Source organism: Neltuma alba, unplaced genomic scaffold, assembly GCF_004799145.2.
Source record: "Neltuma alba isolate B1F8T4 unplaced genomic scaffold, ASM479914v2 tig00005535_pilon, whole genome shotgun sequence".
NCBI lineage: Eukaryota > Viridiplantae > Streptophyta > Magnoliopsida > Fabales > Fabaceae > Neltuma > Neltuma alba.
In genome coordinates, this window is record NW_021634148.1 from 13,295 (window position 1) to 37,569 (window position 24,275).

Sequence of the window (24,275 nt, forward strand, 5' to 3'; positions counted from 1 at the left end):
TATTATTGTTCAACAATATTAAGGAACGGGAATTTAAATTAAAGTGAACACTATTGCATGTATCCTATCCTGTCATTTTTCTCACCGCCAAAATACCAATTTGTGGCCTCTAAACCTCAAGACCCCACTTAATATGTCGTCTACTAGCGGAAAAAAAAAATTAGTTCCATGCAATCTTTAATATCAAAGTTAGATAATCGATTGATAAAAATAAAAAATATCAGTTAAATTTATTATTTATAACAAACACGTATTAATTTTTTTTAGAATATATGTTCTAATTATATGCATTTGTAATTGTCTATGAAACTTCTTTATTATGTATACAAATCAATAGGAATGATAAAATAGAAAATGAAATGGGTGGGAGAGAGAGAGAGAGATTAGTTGGGGGTTTATATGAGAAGGGATGAGAAATTAAGGAGGAAATAGTCAATAGGAAAAGGTGGTATGAATCAAAATGAGAAAAAAGGTACCAAAATTGAGAGCAGCAACATGTGCAGGTATATGATGAGTTGCGTGAACAAACGCAAACAGTTAGAAGAACATAATAATGAGATTTGTGGGGGTCCAAGTTTTGGGAGAAGGAGACAACATAAACTCTCCTTTTTAGGCCAACCCCTGTTTTTACTCATCATTCATTATTCTCATCATCATCATGATTATTATTATTATTATTATTATAAATATTATTAAGGGGCATATATATGTATATCTGTGTGTGTATATAAAATGATTATGGTCATTTCATTATTCATTATTTAGTACTTTCAGGGCTATATATGTGTGGCTTGCCTTGCCACTCCTTCTCAGTCAAATTGATGCTTGTTGACTCCGCAAGTCCCACACCTCACCAATCCCACTCTCCAATGCATTACTAATCTCTCTTTTTAAAATTTATTCGTTTATTGAAGTTTGATTGAAAATGTTGGGGAAAAATACATACATTGCATCAAATATTTTTTAATTATAAAGTATTTTGACAACAAGGTCCCTAATTTTTCATACTTGCATTTGTAATATGGTATTATCAAATAATTTGCTTCATATTAACGGAGCATGTCCAGATACCATTGAGCTATGCACATGAACCATCCTTAAAATTTGAGCTGTTTTCCATACAAACATGTATTGCATAAATTTAAAATTTTGGGGAGATTCACGATCAAATTACACAAAAACAGAAGTTTAAGAAGGAGACTTGTGTGATAGAACTTAAAAAATATGACTCAATGAAATAAAATGTGGAGGAAGAGGGAAGCCAGGAGACCCCACTTGGTTGATTAGTGTCACATTAATGGCGAGCTTGGAGAGATTCTAAGGATGAAAGCCATAATTCAGAAGAAACATATATGATCAAAGGGAATATAATAGCAAGCACTAATTACTAGCACATGCTTGCATGGAAAAAGATTTTTTTTTTTCAAAATGATTTTGTTTACCAAATCATATCATTAATTTCTCCTTTTATAAAACATTATAATTATTATCATCTTTTTTTTTTCTTGGGTTGGGGTTGTGTTTTAAATCAGTGGTGAAGCAGGATTTGATATTGCTGGTAGACGTCAAACACCAAATAATGGAAATATTAACACATGGAGCATTGATAACCACTATTTGCTTCTTTAAAAGCGTTAGTTTCACACCAAACCCTTTATAAACATCTATCTCCTGGTCGCGGCTTTTTTCAGATATCAAATCTCATTACACCTAATTGATTTTTTTTTTAAAATATTTAATTTGGATCTATGAGTCCTCTTCACTTATACAATTTTCACTAGTTTCAAGTTTATTAAATGGGATGCCTTCTTTTATTCTCTGTTTACAAGAGACCCCAACGTTAATTCATGATTTAAAAGTTTATTTAAAAGCGACTCCAACATTAATTCATGATTTAAAAGTTTATTTACATGGCATCAAGTGTATTAAGAATGTATACGACAAAACCATATAAAAGATCCAAATCTGCACGTTGTATAATACTCGTAGGCTTCCTCGACTAGCCTATATTTCAAAATCCAAATCTAATTGATTCAAGATTTGTACGACTTCTGAGTTTCAATGATTAAAATATAGGAAATAATTGTTCGACTTCGCTCTTATTTCTCAAACAATACACGCAGATCAAGCCCTTCAGATATATACAATAACATAGCAATAAAGGTAGTTGGCCCAAACAAAAGAAGCCCTAAAGAGATACATATGAGTAGTTACCAAAACAATAATTTGTGCATGAAATATCGAGTTTTAAAAGCCATACATTTCTGCTTTCCTTTTCTTGACCTAAAGTAATAGATAGAAAGAGACCTATCCTTTCGTAACCTTGGAGCCTCCAAGTGTTGAGCAGTATTTATAATTTTGGGATAGCGGGTTACCCCAATTTCTGGGCCCGGCCCATGGTGACCCAGCCCACATAAAAGCTGTTCATTTTGGTATGGCCCATTTATGTCCATTCACTATTAATCAATATACACTGTGAAATCAAAATTCCTATGGGCTTCTCTGACAAAATTAGCGTGGAAACTCATTACTGGAGACAAAGGTCTTTGGGCAGATGTTCTGTTTAAAAAATATATGATTAGAAACGAGGAAAATTTGCTTGATGCTCGTAAAGGAGACTCTCCAATTGGGAAGTTCATATCTCAACAACAGGAATTATTAAGATGGGGGTCCAAATGGAGTATAAGAAATGGTCATTCTGTTCACTTTTTACTGATCATTGGCTTCTTCCTGAAAAATCGATCATAGATTCCTGTCGAAGACCCTTAACACTTCGAGAAGAACAGAGTAAAGTTTCTGACTGGACGAATCAAGGTGCTTGGGATTTTCAAAAGACAGGACATTCTACTGAGATTAATATCTATGCTACCTCCTATGGATGATGCAGGCGAGGATATTCTCTCTTGGAGTGCAACTAGCGATGGAACCTTTTCCATTAGAAGTGCCTATTTTCTCTTGGAAAAAAATTCGAAAAAAATTCCGGACAACCCTCACTGTAAAGTTTATAAAGCTATATGGAAATGGTAAGAGATTGAGCGTATCGAAGTTTTCATGTGGATTGCATTTCATAACGGGTTTTCTACCAATGCTTGGATTAACTCCTCGTCTCTTATTTCTGCTGTTTATCCTTATTGCAATGATGCAATTGAAGATACACTCCACATACTTTGGGACTGTGATTATGCGAAAAACATTGGTCACAACGCCTAGAGCCCAGGTATATGTCATCTTTCTTTGCAGCGCCTCTTCGCGATGGTTTTCCCTTAACCTAAAAGGAAATATGGGCTTATGTGCTGCTGAAAACTAGGACTTACTGTGGGGTTTTACTATTTGGAAACTATGGAAATGGAGGAATGAATCTGTTTACAAGGATGGGTTTGTCAAACCTGATAATCCCGTTGCTCTTATTGTTCAATCTTGGAAGAACCATGTTAACAGGGAATGTTTAACTCCCCCCAAAACTTTGAGACATGTTTGGCAACCACCGTCTCCAAACTGGGTTAAGTTAAATGTTGATGGGGCTATGTCAAGATCTAATAGCTCAAGTTGTGGAGGTGTCCTTAGGGATCATACAGGATCTTGGATTATGGGATTCTCTCATAAGATCGGTATCTCAACTGCTTCTGAAGCTGAACAGTGGGCAGTCTTTAAGGGACTTGAGCTTACTTGGGACTTGGGTTGTAGAAGAGTCATTCTTGAGTCTGATGCTCTAAATGTGATCATGATGCTGCAAAAAGGAGAAACTCTTCCCAATGCTAGTCTATTATTTATCCAAATTCAGAAAGTAGTGGCGCGTCCTTGGGATCTCAAACTTCAGCATATCTCTCGGGATAAAAATCAGCTTGCAGATGCCCTTGCAAAGGAAGGGCTCTTGAAGTCCTCCATTTTTGTTGCCTGTCCACCACAGTTGCAGGCCTTGGCTGCGAACGAATGTTTGGGATTAATTCCCCCATCATGTGGTTCCTGATTTTTTCTATTGGGCTCTGCCCTCTTCTGTAACAAAAAAATCCTGGGGCTTACCTTTGTTATGGTACTAACCGGTAGTTTTTAACTCTAGTGTGTGCGCGTGTATAGAAATTATTTATTATTTGCTTACTATTATATAAAATTAAATTATTTTTCATCTAATTCACTACTCGCTGGCAAAAAAAAAATTCTAATTTACTACTGAAAAAGGGATCTCATCTAAAGAGGTTAGGCTTCTTGTTATCTTACTTGAGAACGTATTTTGTAGGGAAATTGAAATATAAGTAACATACTTAAAATTTAAAATAAAAAAGAATAGGAAACAAGGGGGCAAATGAATAGGCAGGAAGGAACGGAGGATTTTGTTAGGCGCGGAGGGCCCCATGGAGAGGATAATCCAGCAGTTGGAGTGAAGAAATAGATATGAGTAATGAGTGGCACATGGCCTGCGAAATTGAAACCTCAAATCTGAACCACACGACTCAGATTCTGATGAATCCACGTCAGCCTGTGAAGTGTCAGAGAATCGGCTTCTATATCAGATTCTGCATGCCACGTGGCACCCCTATCACCCAATTGCTACCTCACAATCCTATCCTTCCAGATAAGAAGAACATACAGCCTTCACCTCTTTTAACAAATTTTCACTCCTTCCTTGTTTCTCACCTTCATCAACCAGATCAATCACCCATCATTCAGCTCTCATGGCTTCCGCTTGTGCTTCTTCCGCCGTCGCATCGCCACCCCAAGGCAAGTTCTCTTGATCCTCTTTTCTTGAAAGACGCCGTCTTTGTTACCCAGAGTAAATTTCACGACCATGTGGGGTGATGTTTTGGAATGCTTTATATTGATTTTATTGTACACAATCATGTGAATGAAATGTTGAATGCAGTTCTCAGAAGAATGGAAGCATCTTGGGAACAAGGACTTCGTTTCTGAGCGGAAGGAAGTTGAGGGTGAACAAGTTTACAGTCGGAGGACGATCTGTGAGTAGCAGAGTGTGTGCGGCGGCGGCTGATCCTGACAGACCTCTCTGGTTCCCAGGAAGCACCCCTCCTCCATGGCTTGACGGCAGCCTTCCCGGAGACTTCGGCTTTGATCCTCTCGGTCTCGGTATGTCCTTCTATTCGATTGAAATTCAGTTTCACCTCACATTTCTCAGTAGTTTGAATACTATGCTCTGAGATATAATGTTGCTGGAGATTACATGTTTCATATGACTTAAAACTGTCTGCGGAAAAGATCCAATAGATATTCTATAGCCTCAAGCACAGGATGGATGTTGCCTAAAACTTCAGATATCAGTATATCAAATCTCTTAGGTGTTATTTGTCATCGTTTTGAGCTACAGTGATTCTTGAATCTTGATATTTACTGTCACTGGAACTTCATCAGGCGTGTTCTACATTACAGTAAAATCATATGTGAATTTCTTTTCAACAAGTTTTAGAGTATACTTGAATGCCATTGAACTGGTTTGATGTACTTGTTTGGGAAGGAAGTGACAGAAAAGGGATTTGGTTTGGTGTGATTTTGATAGGATCTGATCCAGAGAGCCTGAGATGGAATGTTCAAGCGGAGCTGGTTCATTGCAGATGGGCAATGCTGGGTGCTGCTGGAATTTTCATCCCAGAGTTCCTAACAAAGATTGGTATTCTCAACACTCCTTCGTGGTACTCTGCTGGAGAGCTGGAATACTTCACAGACACCACCACCCTCTTCATCATTGAGCTCATCTTCATTGGATGGGCCGAGGGAAGAAGATGGGCCGACATCCTCAAGCCCGGCAGCGTCAACACCGACCCGATCTTCCCCAACAACAAGCTCACAGGAACCGATGTGGGTTACCCGGGTGGGCTCTGGTTTGACCCATTGGGCTGGGGCTCTGGCTCACCTGAGAAGGTCAAAGAGTTGAGAACAAAAGAGATTAAGAATGGAAGATTGGCCATGTTGGCTGTGATGGGTGCTTGGTTCCAGCACATCTACACTGGCACTGGTCCTATTGACAACCTCTTTGCCCACTTAGCAGACCCTGGCCATGCCACCATTTTTGCTGTAAGTTTAACCACTCCTACTACGTCTAAATACCTCGCTTCCCCTCTTTTGACAAAAAAAAAACTGAACTGAACTGTTCAAATTATAATGGAAATTGCAGGCTTTTTCACCCAAGTGAGAAGACTGAGAACATGTCAGCAAGGAGAAATACTGGTGAATGTGTAATCTGTTTGGGTGATGAAGAGAATGTAATGTGGCTTTTTTCTCTATGTGGTGCACATAGTGATAATCCAATCAGTGTACAAATACTTATTTGAAGTTAGATGCCATGAATGTAAGTTCACGTAGCATTCACATTAGTTTGCAAAGTAAAATACTATATATATATATTTATATATATCTTACCTGGATCGTGGTATGTCGAAGTTCTTGCAAGGAAGAAGCTTGGAAAAGTTGTGGAAGGTGAGCACAACCGATCGGAGACGTTAATGATGAAAAAAGTTATATAGGAATTGTTGGTCATGGTAGGAGTCAAGGGCACTAGAATAATATAATGGGAACGACTGACTTTTAATCCAAAAGAAAAGAAGAAGGAAAATGCAGTGGCCTTTGAATATATGAGGGACAAATCATTCACATTCACAAGTCAACAATGGAGAAGGGAAAGCAATAGTCATAAAAAAGGAATTAAAATATGGGTATGCTAAATGGCACTGGTGTTCAACATTTAACACGTGCGTGCTGCTTCAAATTTTGTGCCCTATGTTATTTCTTCTTACCTTGTCGTGGGGAGCAATCTACGAGCTGCACACAACTCTGATTCAAGATATGCAGACTGTTGAATAGAAGATTAAGGGCTTGTTTGGAGGTCTTTTCAAAAACGGGATTTTTAAGTAAATTTACGTTAAACCGAGGCAAAACTTTTTTTATATACTTCTTATATTCAGTAAATCATGTTTAAAAAAACTACTTATAAGTCAATCTAAATGTTGTTGAAACTTTATATGGGAATTATATTACTAACAAGTATTTGTAGTATTCGGCCAAACTTTGTTGTAACTGTCAATTTTTTTCAAAAAATATTTGTCAGAGTTTCTAGGAATTTTAGATACTGGAGAGATTTATTATTTTGCACATTAAATTTTAAAAAAAATTATATAAATGGGTTTAATACTAGGATAATACTTACATCAAGTTCCTTATATTATTATGTTAAAATTTTCAATCAAATATGACAATGGTCCTGTTTTTGAAATATTAGAATTTAATATTATTTAATTATAAATTTACGTGAGATAAATTGAAAACTCTGACATAATGAATATAAGCAAGTTAACTTAACAACTATGCAAATAACTGTTTAAAACTGTAAGGGAAATTTTAAATAAAGATGTGACCATATAATGCTGGATTTTACAATTGTAAAGCCCCAGCATCAAATTTAGCGCGCGTTTGGAGTTAGTGTATAATCTTTTAAAATTAACTTTTCAATCATAATTCATAGAATATAAAATAAATTTATAAGAGAAGTTTGCTCTCAGTTTACATAAATAGGCTTATAAATACTTATATTAATTAGCTCTGAATAAACACTTAATCGGTCGTAGTTGAAATGGTCTATGGCTTAAGGAACATATTTTCATATTTTTATAATGAAATGTCATATTTCAATGAGATAAACAAGCTCTAATATAATCAAACATCTTCTTCATAGGAGCAAATCGTACAACCATATTGCTGGTCGGAAAAAAAAATTTGTATAACCATATAGACTAATGCTATGATGATGCACTGATGTTAATAGCTTTTTATTTTTGTGGCAAGAAAATGTTGACCTGTTTCCATCGCAACCGTTCAGATGCTTATTTTATGAAACATAACTATCAATGAAAGATAAAAATCTGCATAAACGTAATAAATGGCTGAAATTATAGACTTGCATTGATTTTAAATTTATTTTTTCCCCATCAAATTATAATAAATAAATGATTTACTTAGACATTGAGAAAGTACTCCTCCGGTCCTTAATATAAGACCCATTTAACTAATTTGATTAGATTAAGGAAGTTAGGTAAGTTAGTTAATTATGAGAAACGTGATGTGTTTTTCCTAAAACACCAATAATCATCTTTTTTTAATACCGCATCTCCTTCTTTTCTACTTGATTATAGTTGAGGGAGTATCCATAGGGGTAATTTAGAGAAAATTGATAAATATGAGAAATGGGTCTTATATTTAGAACCAAAACCAACTTAATAATTGAGTCTTATATTAAGGACCAGAGGAGTATAATTGTTTAAAAATGGATTGTTGCATTGAAGCTGGCTCATGGCTATGCAACTTGTAATGTACAGGTTACACAGGGGCATTGAGAAAAGGCAAAAAATTCCTTCTTTTTTTTTTTTTTTGCAAGATTAATCTCGTAAAGTTAAATTGATTGTGTCAGCTGTTTGATGAGCTTGGCCTTCTGTCCGCGGATGTGACTCCACACCTAGTTTGTTGCCCAAGAAAAGTATGCTGCCACATTTGGAGGCACCAAATAGAAACAGCAGTGATTATATCTAATTTTTTAATGCTTGTGATAAATATCTTCACCATCTTTCATCATATAATACTGTGTCATATTTATATAAGAGCTCATTTGATTTTTATTTTAGTTCTAAATATAAGACTCAATATATTTTGTCTCTTATATCTATTTATTTTTCTAAATAATTTTTATAATAATAGTACTTATAGGTAATACACTGATTAGTAAGGATACTTGAAAAAAGCAACACCTATTTTTTTTTTCAAAAATAACTAATTTTATTAATTTATATAAAGTTATTATTAGATGCTAACGAGAGAAAGTATAAAAAGTTTTAGATTTCAATTTATCTAAAAGGTTTTGGTTTCTAAGTCTAAGTTTCGAGCATTTGGGGAAAAACAACCTATGTACATTTACAATTGGATTTGAGAATACTCACTCCGGATAAATTGTAGAGTATTAAATAGTTTGGTATTAACAATAAATAAAAATTTTAAAATTAAACAAAACACAGAGGTTAGTTAAATAGTCATTACGTTAATGTCACGCTTCAGGATGAATTTGGGAGCCAGCTGATACGCACAAGATTACATCACCAAAAGGGGAAAAATAGGTTTTAAAAATATTAATGGAAGAAAATAGCATCCAACTTGCTTATAATGCGATTAATTAACAATTCAAATCCACTCTCTATTTGTGCAAATCCTTCATTTGGTCTTTTGCTTTAACTAATTAATTAAACATAATTAGCCACCCCCAACATTCAACATAAACATCATTAATTTCTATCCACATTCTAATTTCCACCACTCAGCCTCCATCAACACGGAATTGATTAGCTTAGCTTGTGAGTGAAAAATGAACTACCCATCTCCTATAAGTATTTTTATGCAAATTATTATCAGTTTAGAATAACTTATAAATAATTTTTTAAATATAATTTACGGGCAAAAAAAAAAAACAATTTTTATCTTTAGACTTGTGTGAAATGTAAACATGGTGCCAAATAAAACCTGACATACTTAAAATTGTTTTGTTATTATCACTTCATCCTTAAAACCGCAGTTTCAGAAGCACTTTTTTGCAAAACGAGATAATCTCCTCCACATATTTACTTCGTTATCCGTAAAAGCACTTCTAAAACCATGGTTTGATTTCTATCCAAACACCCCCTAAAATATACTGCAACACAAAACGTAGCGTAGTCACAGAAATTAACAAACTTTAAAATTTAAATCACTCTTTTCAATTTCATCAGTTGCAAAAAAATCAAATCTGGTCAGTAACAGATTGCTTCCAGGAACAAACTCAATTACCGGTTTTCTTTAACCATACATCATCCTTGTAACAATCTAAACTACAATCCTAAAATCACATCCCCAGAATCTATTTCAGATGCCATTTACTTTCTAATTCTATAGCATCACTTCGATTTTCTTCAATCACTTGGGGATTCCCGGCAAAAATTCTAGAAATTGCAAATACAAATTATGATTTAAGAACACTGTGTGTCTATATATATTGAGACAAAGGGGGGTATAGGATTTATCTAAGGCTCATTGAGGATCTGCGACGGCGAATTTGGAATCGGACCTGTGAATCAGTGGGGTGAGCGGTTCGGCGGGCGAACGATGAGTTTTCCGGGTAAGGGCCGCCCGTTCCAGAGCCGCCACAACTGCTGCACATCATGCGACCCGAACCAGAACAGGTGCGGCATCCGACGTCGCCGTCGGACCAGCGAGAGCAGAGGCAGGAGACTTGACCGGTTCCGTTGCAGGACGGGCAGCGCTGAAAGGGTCCGGCCATGGGCTTCTGGTCCATCACCGATTTGACCAGGACGGCTCCGGCCAGCACTCCCAGACCGGTCGCCATTGGGTCGCCACCATCGGACCCATATGTGGGAGAATTACAGACTACGGAGAACACAGAGATGAAGGTGAATGAGGGAGAGGAAGAAAAAGATCAAGAAAAAACAGAATTTGTGGTCTGCGGGTTATATGGTTATTGTGATATTTAAAAGCAATAAAAAATAATTAATAAAGAGGTGGTGGAATTGTACACGTCGACGTGTTTCGGTTTGATGGCTAAAAGTAGGCTTGGAGTTTTGTAGAGATATCTTTTCTTCTTCTCGTTTTTTTTTTTCATTTTCTTTTTTTATTGCCAACCTTTTTTTCTCTTCACATCTTTCTATTAGGGAATTTTTATTTGAATTTAATATAAATTTGGAAATTACTTTCATGTTTAAAAAATATGTTCTGTGTTAAATAATTAATATTTTTATTGCTGGATTATTTAAACATTGGAGAATGGAATAATTTTACTGGAATTTTGATAATTATTTTTGAAATGGATTTTGAGTTGTTTCTGTGTGCACTGGTTCTGATAATGATAGGGATAATGCATTCTTTGCTTGGAAGGCTGGATTTCCTGTTCACCGTTGCAGATACTTCAAAGAGAAAGGAACCAAATCTTTCAAAATATCTTGTATTTGGACATAAAGAGGTTACTATGATAAATATGATCATGACCTGATATTTTTGTTTGTTTGTTTTTTTATAAGAATTACATATCACCTCATCGAAAAAAGAATTACATATCAAATTATCAATAATAGTTTATCTGATACATCTCTTGATTGTCGAGCCAGTCATGTTAGTTCTGTATCCTGTAATAATAAAAAAAAAGAAGGAAATTTGAGAAAAATTTAATAAAAAAATTTTACTTGTAAAAAGGATCTAATAATTTCTGTATGTGCAAATTTTGTATATAGAAAGTATGGATATTTTTATTTAGGTTATTTTCATCAATAAAATTTTTTAAATGACTGCGAAAAGGGGTTGCTTTTAGATTCCACGAATACAATTTAAATTTTCCCACACGGCTCATTAAAAGTTTTCGAGAGCATCATTATTTGTTTTGGGATCATTTTTTAAGAATGCAAAACAATGTTGACTTTACTTTCCAGTTTCCATTCCCACGAAACAATTTACATTAATTAAGAAAAATGTTTGTCATATAGTGTGCACCGATTCAACGACATTAAAATATATGAGCTATATTATGGGACCTCTCCCTTCCATTTTGTGAAATAATACTCTTTCGATTTTTAATATAAATCTATTTAACTAATTTCATTATATTAAAAAGCTAATAAGTTAGTTAATTATAAAAAATATAACATGTTTTTTCCTAAAATACCATAATCATTTTTCTTAATATCCTTCATCTCTTACTTATTTGATTATGGTTGAGGGAGTATCCATAAAATAATTTGAAAAAAATTGGAAAATATAAAAATAAGTCTTATATTTAGGACAAAAATTAACTCAACAATTAGATTTTATATTAAGGACCAGAGGCGTAATATAACCCGGCTATATTGTTTTACTTTTATGTATTAATAAGACACATCATGTATAATTGTTGCCAATATGGCAGTAGGTGCTATATTAATTTATTGACGTCATATTTATTTATATAGGAGGCAATGCAATGTTAAATAAAATTCTAAAACTTTTAATTATTGGTGGCCCCCTGTGAAAAAACTATCCATGGCGGGAAGTAATGTAATTAATATATAATAATAATAATAATAATAATATAATAATACTTTTTTATATAAAATTTAATTAACTAATTTGAGTGGATTAAAAATGTTAATTTAATTAATTAATATGATATGTTTTTTTCGTTAAAACATTCTAATCATTTTTCTTATTTCTCTTAAGGTTAATTTAAAAAAATAATAAATATATAAAATAAATTATATATATAAGATTAATATCACTTTCAATTAGATTCTATATTAAATATTTAAATGGAATTATTTTTTAAAAAGAGAAATTGAGGTGGGAAAAAAAAGAAGAAAAGAAAGGAAACTGAGACTTTGAAAAGTTTACACCTACAAATTGGACTTCGAGTCAAATTGTTCTGGAAGATTTTAGTTGATTTCAAAGTTGTGTCTCACCGTCAAACTTATTTGGGAAAAATCTAAGAATCGCAACTATAAGTAAAAAGAATCTAGCCATGGTGTCATGTGAAAGTGGAGATGGCCGAGTTGGTCTAAGGCGCCAGATTAAGGTTTTGGTCCGAAAGGGCGTGGGTTCAAATCCCACTCTCCACAGTTTCGATTACCTTGTTCTCTTTTAGTTTTGTCTCGTCCATTCTGTGGGCCCATATTGGCTGAGGCCCAATAAATATGGACCAAATTGTTATTATTAGTGCAGTTTGTGTTAAGAGGCCAGTCCGCGTGTAAAGCCCATTTTAATCTTCGTCCCAGCCTCCCGGGCAAAATATGGCTGTCTTTTACAGTTTTATTGTTAGGACTTCTGATTAACAAATAATAACTATCCGAATTTTCTATCAAAACTATATATTTATCAAATTTCCAATTTATAAAAATGCATTTGTGTCTTTATAATATTAGAACGCAGATGTACGTTTTAAACTGAAGAAACTGCTACACAAGAAAAGACTGAATATTATACTCCTCCGGTCCTAATTATAGACCCAATTGACTTATTTGAGAGATTAAGGAAGTAAGTTAAGTTGATTATTTATAATAAATAAGTGTTGTCATTCCTAAAATATCCTTGCTAATTAAGTATATTGGCTAAAACTATCATTATTAGAAGGATTATCTTGGAAAAAATGCATAAATATAAGAGACCAAATGGATTGGGTCTTATTTAGGACCAAATAAAAAGTCAAATTGGGTCTTATAATAAGGACCGGAGGAGTATAAAATAAGCAATGAAGAATAGGGGTCACCTCATGAAACTGCATGTAATATAAGAGGTCCAAATTTGGTTAACTGCGCATATAATTAGGGCACGGTTCCTGTGGTTAAAAAAATTGTAAGTGCGGAGAGGCAAACAATGTAGAAGGCATCCTACCAGATTATGAGGTGGACCCAAAATATTTGATTTTACAATAGTTTGTGGTGGAAATAAAAGAAAGTGCCATCCATAAAGCATGTAATGTTTGGAAGAAAATACCAACTTGACTAGAGTCTAGTAAAAAAAATCAATTTCTCGTAATGTGATGAACTAAAATTCGAATTTCCACTAAAAGAAATGTTCATATTTAATATTGGACAGTGTTTCAAATGAAATTGTCTTTAACAAGAAAATATTTATATGTAGAAAAAAAAAATTAGAAGGAAGTAATAATATAGAGTGAGAAGTGAAGTGTGAGTTGGCTCGTTGGATAGAGAAAGCAATTGACAGTTCACACTTCATACATAGGTGGGTCGGCCACATGAGGTAGAGTTAGCAGCTAGCCAGTACGAGGTACCCCCAACAAGACATTACCACCTTTTGCTTGTGCTACTCTCCTCCCTCCATTTATTATGGCCACATATCCATCACAGGTTGTTCTGTCTGTATTATTACTGCTAAATTATTGCCTTGGATTGATATATACACGCATGTTATAAAATATCATTTCATGTAAATACAAATAAAATAAAGCTAGTGCTAATTTTATAGAATCATTTGGAAAAAACACAACACAAATATAAAAGGAGATCATTTATAAAATAAAAATCTTAAAATCGGTAGAGGCAAAGCATCAAAATTTATGATATTTACTCAATTTTTTCCTAGGCGAGAGGGAGCATTTGCCACTTGCCAGCCCTCGTTATATAAAATTCCCCTCTCTCTATATATATGTAGTCTTTAAATTATCTTATTTCATGTGATTCTCTACCGGAAAAAAAGTGTATGAGAAAAAATTTATCTCATGAAATATAATTTTTTTTAAAAAATTAACATAGTGTGTATGGGTGGCTGGAAATGATAATAGTGTTACAGATTATTTTTTTGCTGAAAATACTAGCTCCAATCCTTAATATAAGAGCTAACTGACTAATTTGAAAAGACTGACAAAAGTTATTGGTAATAAATAAGTATTTTTTTCTAAAATACTCTTACTAATTATATGTATTAGCTCGAATTATTATTTGATGGAACATTTAACATGTTCAATTACTATAAAGATTGTCTTTTAAAAAAAAAATAAATAGATGTAAAAGAGATTTGAGTCTTATATTTAGAATCAAATTAAATGTTAAATAAATTATTATATTAAAGATCGAATATAGTATTTTTTAAGAACCTGTAATTACTGTTGAATGTTAATATTTTAATGGAGAGAACAAAATAGCTCTCTCATTTTTTTAAAATACTTTTAAAATCATATTGAGAAAAAAAATAAAAAATACCCACAGTTTGTTTGGCAAAAATTCTCTAAAAGGCATAATAATAAGGAAAGACCATGACAGAGAGAGAGAAGGATGCCGGCGATGGACGGAGGAAGGGGGGAGGAAGGCACTGAGGAGGAAGCATGTCCTCTGGCAAATGCCAAGCTGGCGTCACCCCATTCGACGTCGTATCATATGATATCATGCGCTGCTTCCCCCTTCCTCTCCCATGTGCCTCCCCCCACCTTTCTCTTTCTTCCTCTTCTTAATTAATCTCCTAATAATCCCCATCCCCACGTGCCTAATTCATTGTTTTCATCTCTCTCCTCCTCCCTCCTCTCTCTTCATTCTCATATTTTAGTGTCTGCGACGATCAATTAATCACCTCAACTTGGATAATAAAAATGAAGTAATAAGATGTAAGTAGCAGCCCAAAATTTAGTTATTTTTAGGGTTGTTTTTTTTTTCAAATGATACTCAAACTCATCTCATTGATGAGTATTTTTTTTCCATATTTATAAATTATATTATTAAAATCTTTATGTGAATGGATAATTTTACTACTCTATTATTTTTTTAGAATGTACATGTATTAAATGGTAAAGAAGATGCCATCTTTTTTTTTTTTTTTGAGTATTACTGTTATATATTTTGTCTGTTGCTTGCATTATCACCCCATCAAATGGAGTGGAATTGTTATTCCGAAAGGAATTGAATTTGTTTCATACAAATGACTTTGACTTGTGTCATATTTTACAAGAATTTCAAAGTCTCTCTCAGATTTCTCAACACGCCTTCACGAACTTCTACCAAATTCCCTCCCAATTCTGCCTCGTTCTAGCTATATTCCACACCTACCATTATCCTATTGATTAAGCACTCATCACTAATCTCTCCAACTCTCCCTTTTATACCCCCCCCCAAAAAAAAAACATACTCCCATTTTCAATTTACCCAATTAACTGCACAACATATTGAATATTATTAAAAAATTGAAGAAAAGTCACATGTTACAAATTTTATTAATGAGAAAGACTGATAAATATTTCTATAGAGGGAGCACTGGTATCCAGCATTTTTTGCATGCATAGGGTACCGATATTTTAATTTAGGAAATTCTAATAAAAAAAATTTTAATGGAAAATTTTTCACTAATTTTTCTAATGTTATCCAGGTTACTATTAACTTTCTCTCCCCCCCCCCAAAAAAACGATCAATTCTTACAAAGGAATGTCTAGTGGTAAAGGAGGGTAGCCTAATTTTATTTTTTAAAATATTATATAAGTATTATATATTTTCATCTGTTCAAAAATTTAAGCAAGTCTAGGATAACACATGTATTTTTTTTTTAAATGGCAAGTTAATGGTTTGCAAATTATAGACTTGACTTTAACACGAGTCTGTTATTACAATGATAGATTGATTATCATTTTTTAAAAGAAATTATATTTAATTATAATCGCATCATTATGACAACTCATGATGAAATTATGACTGATAAAATACTAATGATAAACTTAGATAGTCAATCTTTGATTGTGGGAGATTAATCTTTTTAACCATGTAAGAATCACTTAAAACAATTATTATTTTGTTAAAATTCATGATACAAATAAATAAATAAATCACATAATCACTCTTGAGTAAATTGAATTAGGTTAAGTCTAAGTCATGTAAGATTCATATTTCATAGACAATCTTAGCAAAACTGGGGGCCCACACATGATGATGAAAGGATTGACGAGATTAAGGAGCCACGTGTCAGGATGGAAAAAAAAATCTGAACAGGTGATGCTTTGGATCTGAGTAAAGGACAGGAGAAGTTCCCACTTCCTAGAGTGTATCCAATTGGATCATAAATCAATACATTAAATATTAAATATTAAAAATAACAGGTGGACATATGATATATCTATAATAATATTTATGGATTCGTTATTATTTAATCCCTAATTGATGCTCCTAATCCTAAATATTAACTCATTGAAAGATTACGGCCAGCCCCTCCCAGCAAGACTGTCAAATCTGCCATATTCTCTCTCTCTCTCTCTCTCTCTCCCCTTTCTCTCTCCCCCCCCCCCCTTTCCCAGAAAATTCACACCAGATTCGATTCAATCGCCGATCTTTACTAGTTCTCCTCGGGAATCCATCGCCCTCCTCCTTTCAATCTGTGTCTTCTCATTATAATGTTCCAGATTTTCAAGGTACGACTTTAGAACATAGATAACGTATGTATTTTTAACTATTTTAATGTAGTATGTAGTAATCTGCTAAACATGGCTTTTAATGATTCCTTTTTTCTGGTCTTGTTTCTGTTGAGAACTTGTTCTTTGATGTTTCTTCTTAATCTTCGGTTCCATGAACATTTTATTTGTCTGTTTTCTGTTCTTCTGCTCCAAACTCATGCGGAGAAGATCTCTACTCTTTAATGGGTTTGAGATTATCTCGTTTGATTATTTGTTGGAGTCATCAAGTGGGTTTGTGTTTTGTGCTTCTTCTTTACCTAATTTCTATTACTCAGCTGCTGCAAGTGGAAGCTTTTTCAGTTTCTTCCTCGTACGGTCTGAATCATTGTTTCTGAGAATTCCCAATATGGTAATTCCATTCCAGATTCCTCTGAATTCAGAGTAATGCTAATTTGGGATTTTTCTTTAAAATGTGGTCTTGGTTTTATTCAATGTATGTCTGTTTCGGAAATTTTGGGGTTTTGGTAATTTTCCCGGAAAAAGGCTTCCTTGACTGGTAGTATTTCAGATTCTTCTTTTGAACTCTGAGCTGTAAGGAGGTATTTTTCTCAGTACATTAAAAAAAGGTGACCTTTTTAGGAAAATGGGCTGCATCATCTTTTCCCATTTAATCATGAACACATAATAAATTATTATTAAATAACAATAATAATAGAGTTATTATTAGTAAAATCGCATTATCATGACAAACTGATCCATCTGGAAAAGAAGCTCATGGGGGTAATGATTCCTACTACTATTTTCTGCAGAACTTGTCTCATATGCTAAACATGTTTCTTGAGCAGCTCAAAAACTGTTCATGTTTTTGTCTTTCTGCGATATATGTTCAGTGCAGGCATGTATTTTCCGACAATGCTAAGTGGCAATATGATTGGGAAAAACAACAAAAGGGTTTTTTTTTTTAAAAAAAAAAACCACTGTCTGATCCAAAGTTTGTGTCTTGTTCATGTTGCAGTTCTGTTGGGACTGACTTTGATTTAAGCTTCTGGATTCGTCAACAATGGAGGGAGACCCATTTTCTGGTGTGAACAATGGGACACAGGTGGATGGGAAGATGTTGCAGACATTTAAGAAGAACTTTGTTCAAGTACAGAACATATTGGATCAGAACAGGCTTCTGATAAACGAGATAAACCAGAATCATGAGTCCAAGGTAGCAGACAACCTTAGCAGAAACGTGGGTCTGATCAAAGAGCTTAATAATAACATCAGAAAAGTGGTGGATCTGTATTCTGATCTCTCAACTTCTTTCTCCAAATCCATGGAAGTTTCTTCAGAGGGAGATTCCAGTGGTGCAGTGAAATCAGATGGGAAAGGTGGCCAAAAAAGACTCAGGCCTACTTAGAGATTATTATTAGTTTGTGTTGTTAAGTTAATTTTGTAATTTGTCCCAGATATAGAACAAGATTAATTAGAATTAATTTGTAGTTGATGCTGTGTTTGTAGCTTAATTAAATAGCTCATTACTGACTCATCATCAGATCTTAGATTTCCAAATAAGAATGGTTTTTGCAGAATCTCTTGTTTTACTGTAAGGTGTAACCTTTGTTACTGTTACTGTGGATTTAATAGAAATGAAGCATTCTTGTGCTGTAATAATTTCGGACTTGGTTTCTCTCTGTTTTTTCTATTCATTTTTCATCCATGACCCATTTTGATCATTATGTTAAGCTTTGAGCAGTTCAGATTTAATGATTTTTTTTTTTGAGTTACTCCTCCAGCCCTTAATATAATATTTAATTAATTAATTTAAGTGGATTAAAGATGTTAGTTAAATTAGTTAATATGATATATTTTTTTCTAAAATACCATAAGCATCTTCTGTAATTCTATTTCTCTCTTTTCTACTTGACTATCGTTGGAAAATATTAATAGAGTTAATTTTAAAAAAATTGGTAAGCATATGAGATAAGTCTTACAAATAGAACCAACATCAACTTTTCAATTAAATTTGTATATCAATACCGAAGGAGTATTTGTTATTGCAGTCTTGAAACTGTCACGAGTTATGACTAAAATTTAACAATTTTAATTAATTAATTTTTAATAATTTGATATTTTATTAGTAATTTTAAAAAAATATCAATTTTGGAGTGTTCAAATTTCAATCTAACAATTAAGATGCGTAGTGAAAAGAAAGTGGAAGGAAAGGATAGCGGATAGAAGCCAAATCCAATAATTCCTTGTACCATCATCTTGTTCAAAAGGAATGAATAGGAAAATGCACTTTCTTTATTACTTTCTTCTCTCTCTTTATTTTTATTTATTTATTTTGTGATTTGTGGTTGCTTAGCTATCATGTTATTGAATATACCAAACTTTAATTTCATGTTCAGCTCCATATGGTGCCCAAATTCTTACTTTAGGTAGGAACTAAAAATGAAATTGTTGGATTCTTTTTTGGAGAAGTATAATGAGATATTAAGAAAAGAAAATAATTATCAGCAAGTCCTAATGATAAGTAAGTTGTCACTTACTATCTATAATTTGTCATTATAAACTACAATGGTATTACTGAGACTTTTTAATAATTATATTTCTTATTTAGGACTTCGTAACAATTTTTTTTTTTTATGGATGTGGATTGAGTCGGAAAATCACAAATATTTTTGAAGCACAAGAGAGATTAAAACAAATTTATTCTTTATATTAATTTCTCTGACATTTTAACTTTTAAGAGCATTTTAATCTCACAATATATAAATTGTTTTTTCTTGGTCAAATCAATTTTGCTTTCAGGAATTAGTCAATAATGTTGAAAGATCTCCCTTAAAATTGAGGCCTAATTTAACTTGAAAATGATTTAGTCAATAGATTCACATATTAGGTAATTTGTCTGGGAAAAAAAAGGACCTTGAGTAATATCAATTAACACGTCTGTCAACCAGTAGATGAATGAAGTCTTATTAAATTAGTGGTTATATAATATTTCCGATGTATCAAGAAAATAGCAATGATATAGATTCGATTTTTTAAAAAATAAAAATGACAATTTCTTATTTTTAACCATTAAAAAATAACTTTCACATTATGTATAGTGTAAAAGAATAATAATAGAAGTATTCTGCCAAGAAGACGAATAAGGATAGAATCATAGAAGCAAGGGATAACGAGGATCTTAGAATGAAGAGGAATACAGTTAGTGAAACAAAAAGTAAATTAAAAAAAAAGCAGCTTTGTACTAAAGTTGGCATCACAACACCATTATCATATCAAGGCCGTCAAGGATTAACCTACTACTAGTATTATTAATTAAAATAATAATTTTACGATGATTGGAAAAAAAAAAAACAAATTTAAGTTCTCCATAAAATGATTAATTAATTAAATTTTTATACTATAGAGGGTTATGCCACCCTAAAGGATGATTCTTGACTTAAAAAAGTGACACCTTATTAGACTATTTAAACCCAATATGTTCATATCTTTTTTTTAATCAGTTTTTTATATAGAAACATAAGAGTAATATAATTTTTAATTAAAATATGATAAGTATGTCTTTAGTTAAGGAATTATGTGCTTATAATATTGAGCTTGTGGTTTAGATACACAAATAAAAAGATGCCTTTAAACTTTAAAAAGAGAGAAACACATGGACTTATAAACAGTGTAGCTTAAAAAAGATGCAAAGACGGATTTTATCCCTTAAAAATAAATTTAAAAAAAAAAAAAGGAAACGCAAAACGACAATAAGAAGAAGGAAGTAGGGAAACATCATTGGCAGGCCAATGAAAGATGATGAAGTGAAAAAAAAACTTGTGGAGTGGGAATCTACTTTATCCTCTCTTCCTTTTACTTTGTTCCTTTCATTTGCAGCAATTCATTCATTTGTTTTGTTGAAAAGCATATCATCCTTCATTTCTCCTCCTTTTATCATCAACCCAACTTTTCTTCTATGTATCAAGGCCATTCCTTTATCTTCTTTCCATCATATTATCCTCTCCGATCTTAAATATAAAATCTAGTTGACTATTCATTTTGATCTAAAATACAAGAATGTTTCCATTATGAGATAGTTCTAACGCAAATGATTAAAGATGATATTTTAAAAAAGATCAATACATAAACTCAGTTATTCAGTTCTTATTCCGGGGACCATATGGAGTAATTCTTTATCGTAATATGCCCCCTAATTTTGCCCACAATTTTTAACTCAAGAACAACTTGGCTTAAAAATATCATATCAGGCACAAATTACGGTGATAATCACCAAACATTTCTAAGCAAGTAAAACTTCATTAATTCAAGCATGAGTCATAAATACAGTATTAGGTTTTTGCTTCTTTTCTGGTTGGGATGATATTGGTATTCAGTAATCATTCCAATTCAATCCTTTTCTCCACTGTAGCCATCTCCACTAACCTTAAAGATGTTGACTTTGTTTTTGTTAGGTGACCCGTGAATTCTGAGCACCTTTGTTTCCTATTTGATTTCATTGAACGGTTTGGCCTCCAGATTTTTGTCTTTATACATTTTTGTTCTGCCTGTCAAATTATTAGTGTGTTGTAGTGAAACTCGACTTTGTTTTGACTTTGTCATATTCCGCCATTATTTCTTTTTTAAGTTGGTTCAGGATGTCCATCTTTATTTTTTGTTTGGTGGGTGTTCTCTTACAAATTATTCTTTTTCATCATTAGTTTAGACATAAAATAAAGGACATTCTGATGACTCATGACTGATTTTATGACTATAACACCGTGCAATCTTATATTGTTCTATGATTTTCTAAAGGGAAAAAAATCAAAATCAAAATTATATTTGAAAAATCAAAGTTGCACCATCAAATTAAATCTAACAGACAGCCTATCTTCTAAGGTGGGAGGATTCTGATTCCGGGAATGGACAATAATTCCCATCAATTAAAAATGCGCCTCATGGTCACGGATATTTTGAATGACTTTCTTCGTTCTTGTAAATAAATTATTATTTCGAATATCATAACACTTGTGATTCTTTTTAGGATACTCATAATATAATCTATTAAATTTGATGTACTTTCACCCCTTTTCTAGTTTTCTGATGTGATTGTAAGTTAATTGAAAATCGTCAATAATTTGATAAAAACTACCAAACTTGTTAACTTTAATTGCCATTGTCCATGTGAATAAAAGCAAACGGGTGATTTTAAATAAATAAAAAAGGTGAAATTATACCAAATTCAAAAAATCACAGGTAAAATTGCAACATTAAAAAGTTAAAATATTGAATGCACCAAGATCACGATACCCATTTTTTTATCAGCAATCCCTTCAAAAGACACGCGACACAATATTCCTCTGTGGTAGGCCTCGGGTATTACTGAGCCACAAGGTTCACGATTAATCATAAGTTCGATCCTAAAGGACATTTCCATTCGACGACCCACTGGACAATTGGCCCCAAGTTTTAGACTATTTCTGCACTGGCCAGCTTTTCAAAAGATTTAACATTACTTTAGAAGAATAAATTAGACACAGTACCTAAGTTTATTTTTAGGGCCAATCTGTTGGCAACAGAACCCGGCTTATGCTGCTTAAAAACTCACAACTTTAGTATATAACAATCTCTGAATATTTAAGAAACCAGAAAAACTTGAATGACTGACTTAACCACTACAAAATTTAAACCAACAGCTGAATCAAAACAGATCAAGCGACAGGCACGACTGGGACATCCATATCAGCTGCCACAACAGCACCAGGCCGGATGTATTCTTCTTCATCCTTTGGAGGGTGGATTGTGACAACATCAGGAATAGGAGTTTTAGGACCCTGCTTTCCCTTAGGATCCCAATCAAGCATGATCTTGACCTTGATACCAAGAACCCCCTAAGAAACATTAAGCAAGTATATAATTAGCAGGGCCACTTTGAAGCGGCTCAAACATTTTATAAGGTCCAAGAATATAATTCTGAACTCTGAAGTCTAGGCACAAGCTAACCTGTCTGAGGAGAACATGTCTTACTGCAGAATCAATATAGTCCTTGACTGGCTGACCAGATGAAATCATATATCCATCCTTGAACTTCATGGATTTGGCACGCTGAGCCCTCAGTTTTCCACTTACAATGACCTACTCACAATTCAAAACAGCAATTAGACATTAAACTATTGGATAAAATAAAATGCGGACAGCGAAGGATTCAAAGAAGGTACCTCACATCCCTTTGCTCCACTTTCCATAACAAATCTTAAAACACCATAACATGCCCTGAAAGAAATTGCTGAGCTATTTGAGTACAGATTTCAAATACAAACAAAGACATATCGGAAAACCAAATTACAAACGAACAAAATGTTGAGAAAGATTTAAAGCCAAGGTCGCTTTCAACACAAACTATGTATTTTTTAAGAATAATAACCATCTAGATGAATGAAAAACAAGTGGGTCAAAGGATACCAATGTTAGAAGAAATCAGCGAACAAAGACCCCATTTCAGAACATTGAATCAAACCACATGACGCAAAGAAAGATAATTATACCTAAGAACAAAGGGAAGCCAGCAAGGCATTAACAAAGGCTAGCAAGCTAAAGAACATGTATCCTCCAAAGTTACTACATGAATAACATATGATGTCATGAGTTTTGATGGTATGGAGGACAAACTATGATTTAGTCATCTTCCGACACAAACTTGAACAGAAGCACCAGCCTGCTTTATAGATGACCAATGAAAACAAAGGCTGTTCATTAAGGGTGTTTTGGTTGGAGAGATTTGAAGGGTGTGATTGCTCTCCTCATATCATTTGGCTCAAAAAAATCCCCCACCCCAAAAAAAGGTGGAGGGATTTGGAGGGAACGGGTGCAAACAGAACTTATTATGACTAAATTAGCCTTAGTAATTTATGTCACTCCTAAATTACCCTTCCCCACTTTTTCTTTTCTTGGGAAACGCCTAGCCCTGCCCCAGTTCGAGCTCCATTTCTCGCTGGTGAGCTAATGAAGATAAAAGTGAAGGTTTGGTGAAGGTCTTCAGGCCAACAAATCAAGCAAAGATAGAACCAATGAAATATCTCTTATCGCATTTTATAGCTTCTTCTGCACTGGCAATGGCCAGTTATAATTATACTGAGAAACACAGGCAGGACGGGCAGGCAACAAACCAAGACTAGCAAGGCAGATGAACATGTAGCCTCCAAAGTTACTACATGAATAACATATTATGTCACGAGTTTCGATGGCATGGAGGACAAAACTGTGATTTAGTCATCTTCCGACACAAACTTGGTACAGAAGCACCAGCCTGCTTTATAGATGACCAACTGAAAAAAATGCTAGGGCATGTCCATTAAAGCATAATCGTGTTATGTACGGATCGAGAGAAATAATGTGCTTCAGAACATAAGGTAGCCTTACT

General features: G+C 33.5%; 3 protein-coding genes, 1 non-coding gene and 1 pseudogene across 5 annotated transcripts; 3 read left to right on the plus strand and 2 right to left on the minus strand.

Annotated features, from left to right (window-relative positions):
* Positions 1–4,609: 4,609 nt before the first annotated feature.
* LOC114747972 (chlorophyll a-b binding protein, chloroplastic-like) lies at positions 4,610–6,335 on the plus strand (the record flags this gene model as incomplete). The annotated part of the gene is made up of 4 exons (XM_028936329.1): positions 4,610–4,716; positions 4,859–5,079; positions 5,507–6,021; positions 6,122–6,335. Coding segments are annotated over 4 exons (861 nt in total), but the record flags the coding sequence as incomplete, so codon positions are not given.
* A 3,432-nt stretch (positions 6,336–9,767) lies between these two features.
* LOC114747974 (uncharacterized) lies at positions 9,768–10,443 on the minus strand (annotated as a pseudogene).
* A 2,090-nt stretch (positions 10,444–12,533) lies between these two features.
* On the plus strand, positions 12,534–12,614 carry TRNAL-AAG (transfer RNA leucine (anticodon AAG)). The gene has a single exon. It is a non-coding gene; the product is annotated as a tRNA-Leu (tRNA).
* A 4,125-nt stretch (positions 12,615–16,739) lies between these two features.
* LOC114747973 (protein ELF4-LIKE 4-like) lies at positions 16,740–18,539 on the plus strand. Of its 2 annotated transcripts, XM_028936331.1 has the most exons (3): positions 16,740–16,897; positions 17,215–17,288; positions 17,895–18,539. In XM_028936331.1, exon 3 carries the CDS (start codon positions 17,940–17,942, stop codon positions 18,282–18,284), a length of 345 nt encoding a protein of 114 aa, XP_028792164.1. In that variant the 5' UTR covers positions 16,740–16,897; positions 17,215–17,288; positions 17,895–17,939; the 3' UTR covers positions 18,285–18,539. The 2 variants fall into 2 exon arrangements, with proteins under 2 accessions (XP_028792164.1, XP_028792163.1); XM_028936330.1 differs by lacking the exon at positions 17,215–17,288 and having other exon boundaries at positions 16,743–16,897.
* A 3,810-nt stretch (positions 18,540–22,349) lies between these two features.
* LOC114747975 (40S ribosomal protein S3-3-like) lies at positions 22,350–23,149 on the minus strand. Its single transcript, XM_028936332.1, has 3 exons — positions 23,074–23,149; positions 22,859–22,990; positions 22,350–22,746 (listed from the first exon to the last, which is right to left on the minus strand). The coding sequence occupies exons 1-3, from the start codon at positions 23,098–23,100 to the stop codon at positions 22,567–22,569; spliced, it is 339 nt and encodes a 112-aa protein (XP_028792165.1). The 5' UTR covers positions 23,101–23,149; the 3' UTR covers positions 22,350–22,566.
* Between the last annotated feature and the right edge of the window lie 1,126 nt (positions 23,150–24,275).

Bases quoted from the DNA above. Each gene is read 5' to 3' on its own strand.
- LOC114747973 (XM_028936331.1), top strand. From the start codon at position 17,940: ATGGAGGGAGACCCATTTTCTGGTGTGAACAATGGGACACAGGTGGAT.
- LOC114747975 (XM_028936332.1), bottom strand. From the start codon at position 23,100: ATGGAAAGTGGAGCAAAGGGATGTGAG. The intron at 22,991-23,073 runs GTACCTTCTTTG...AATTGTGAGTAG, and splicing joins GTGGAGCAAAGGGATGTGAG to GTCATTGTAAGTGGAAAACT. The intron at 22,747-22,858 runs GTTAGCTTGTGC...AATGTTTCTTAG, and splicing joins GACATGTTCTCCTCAGACAG to GGGGTTCTTGGTATCAAGGT.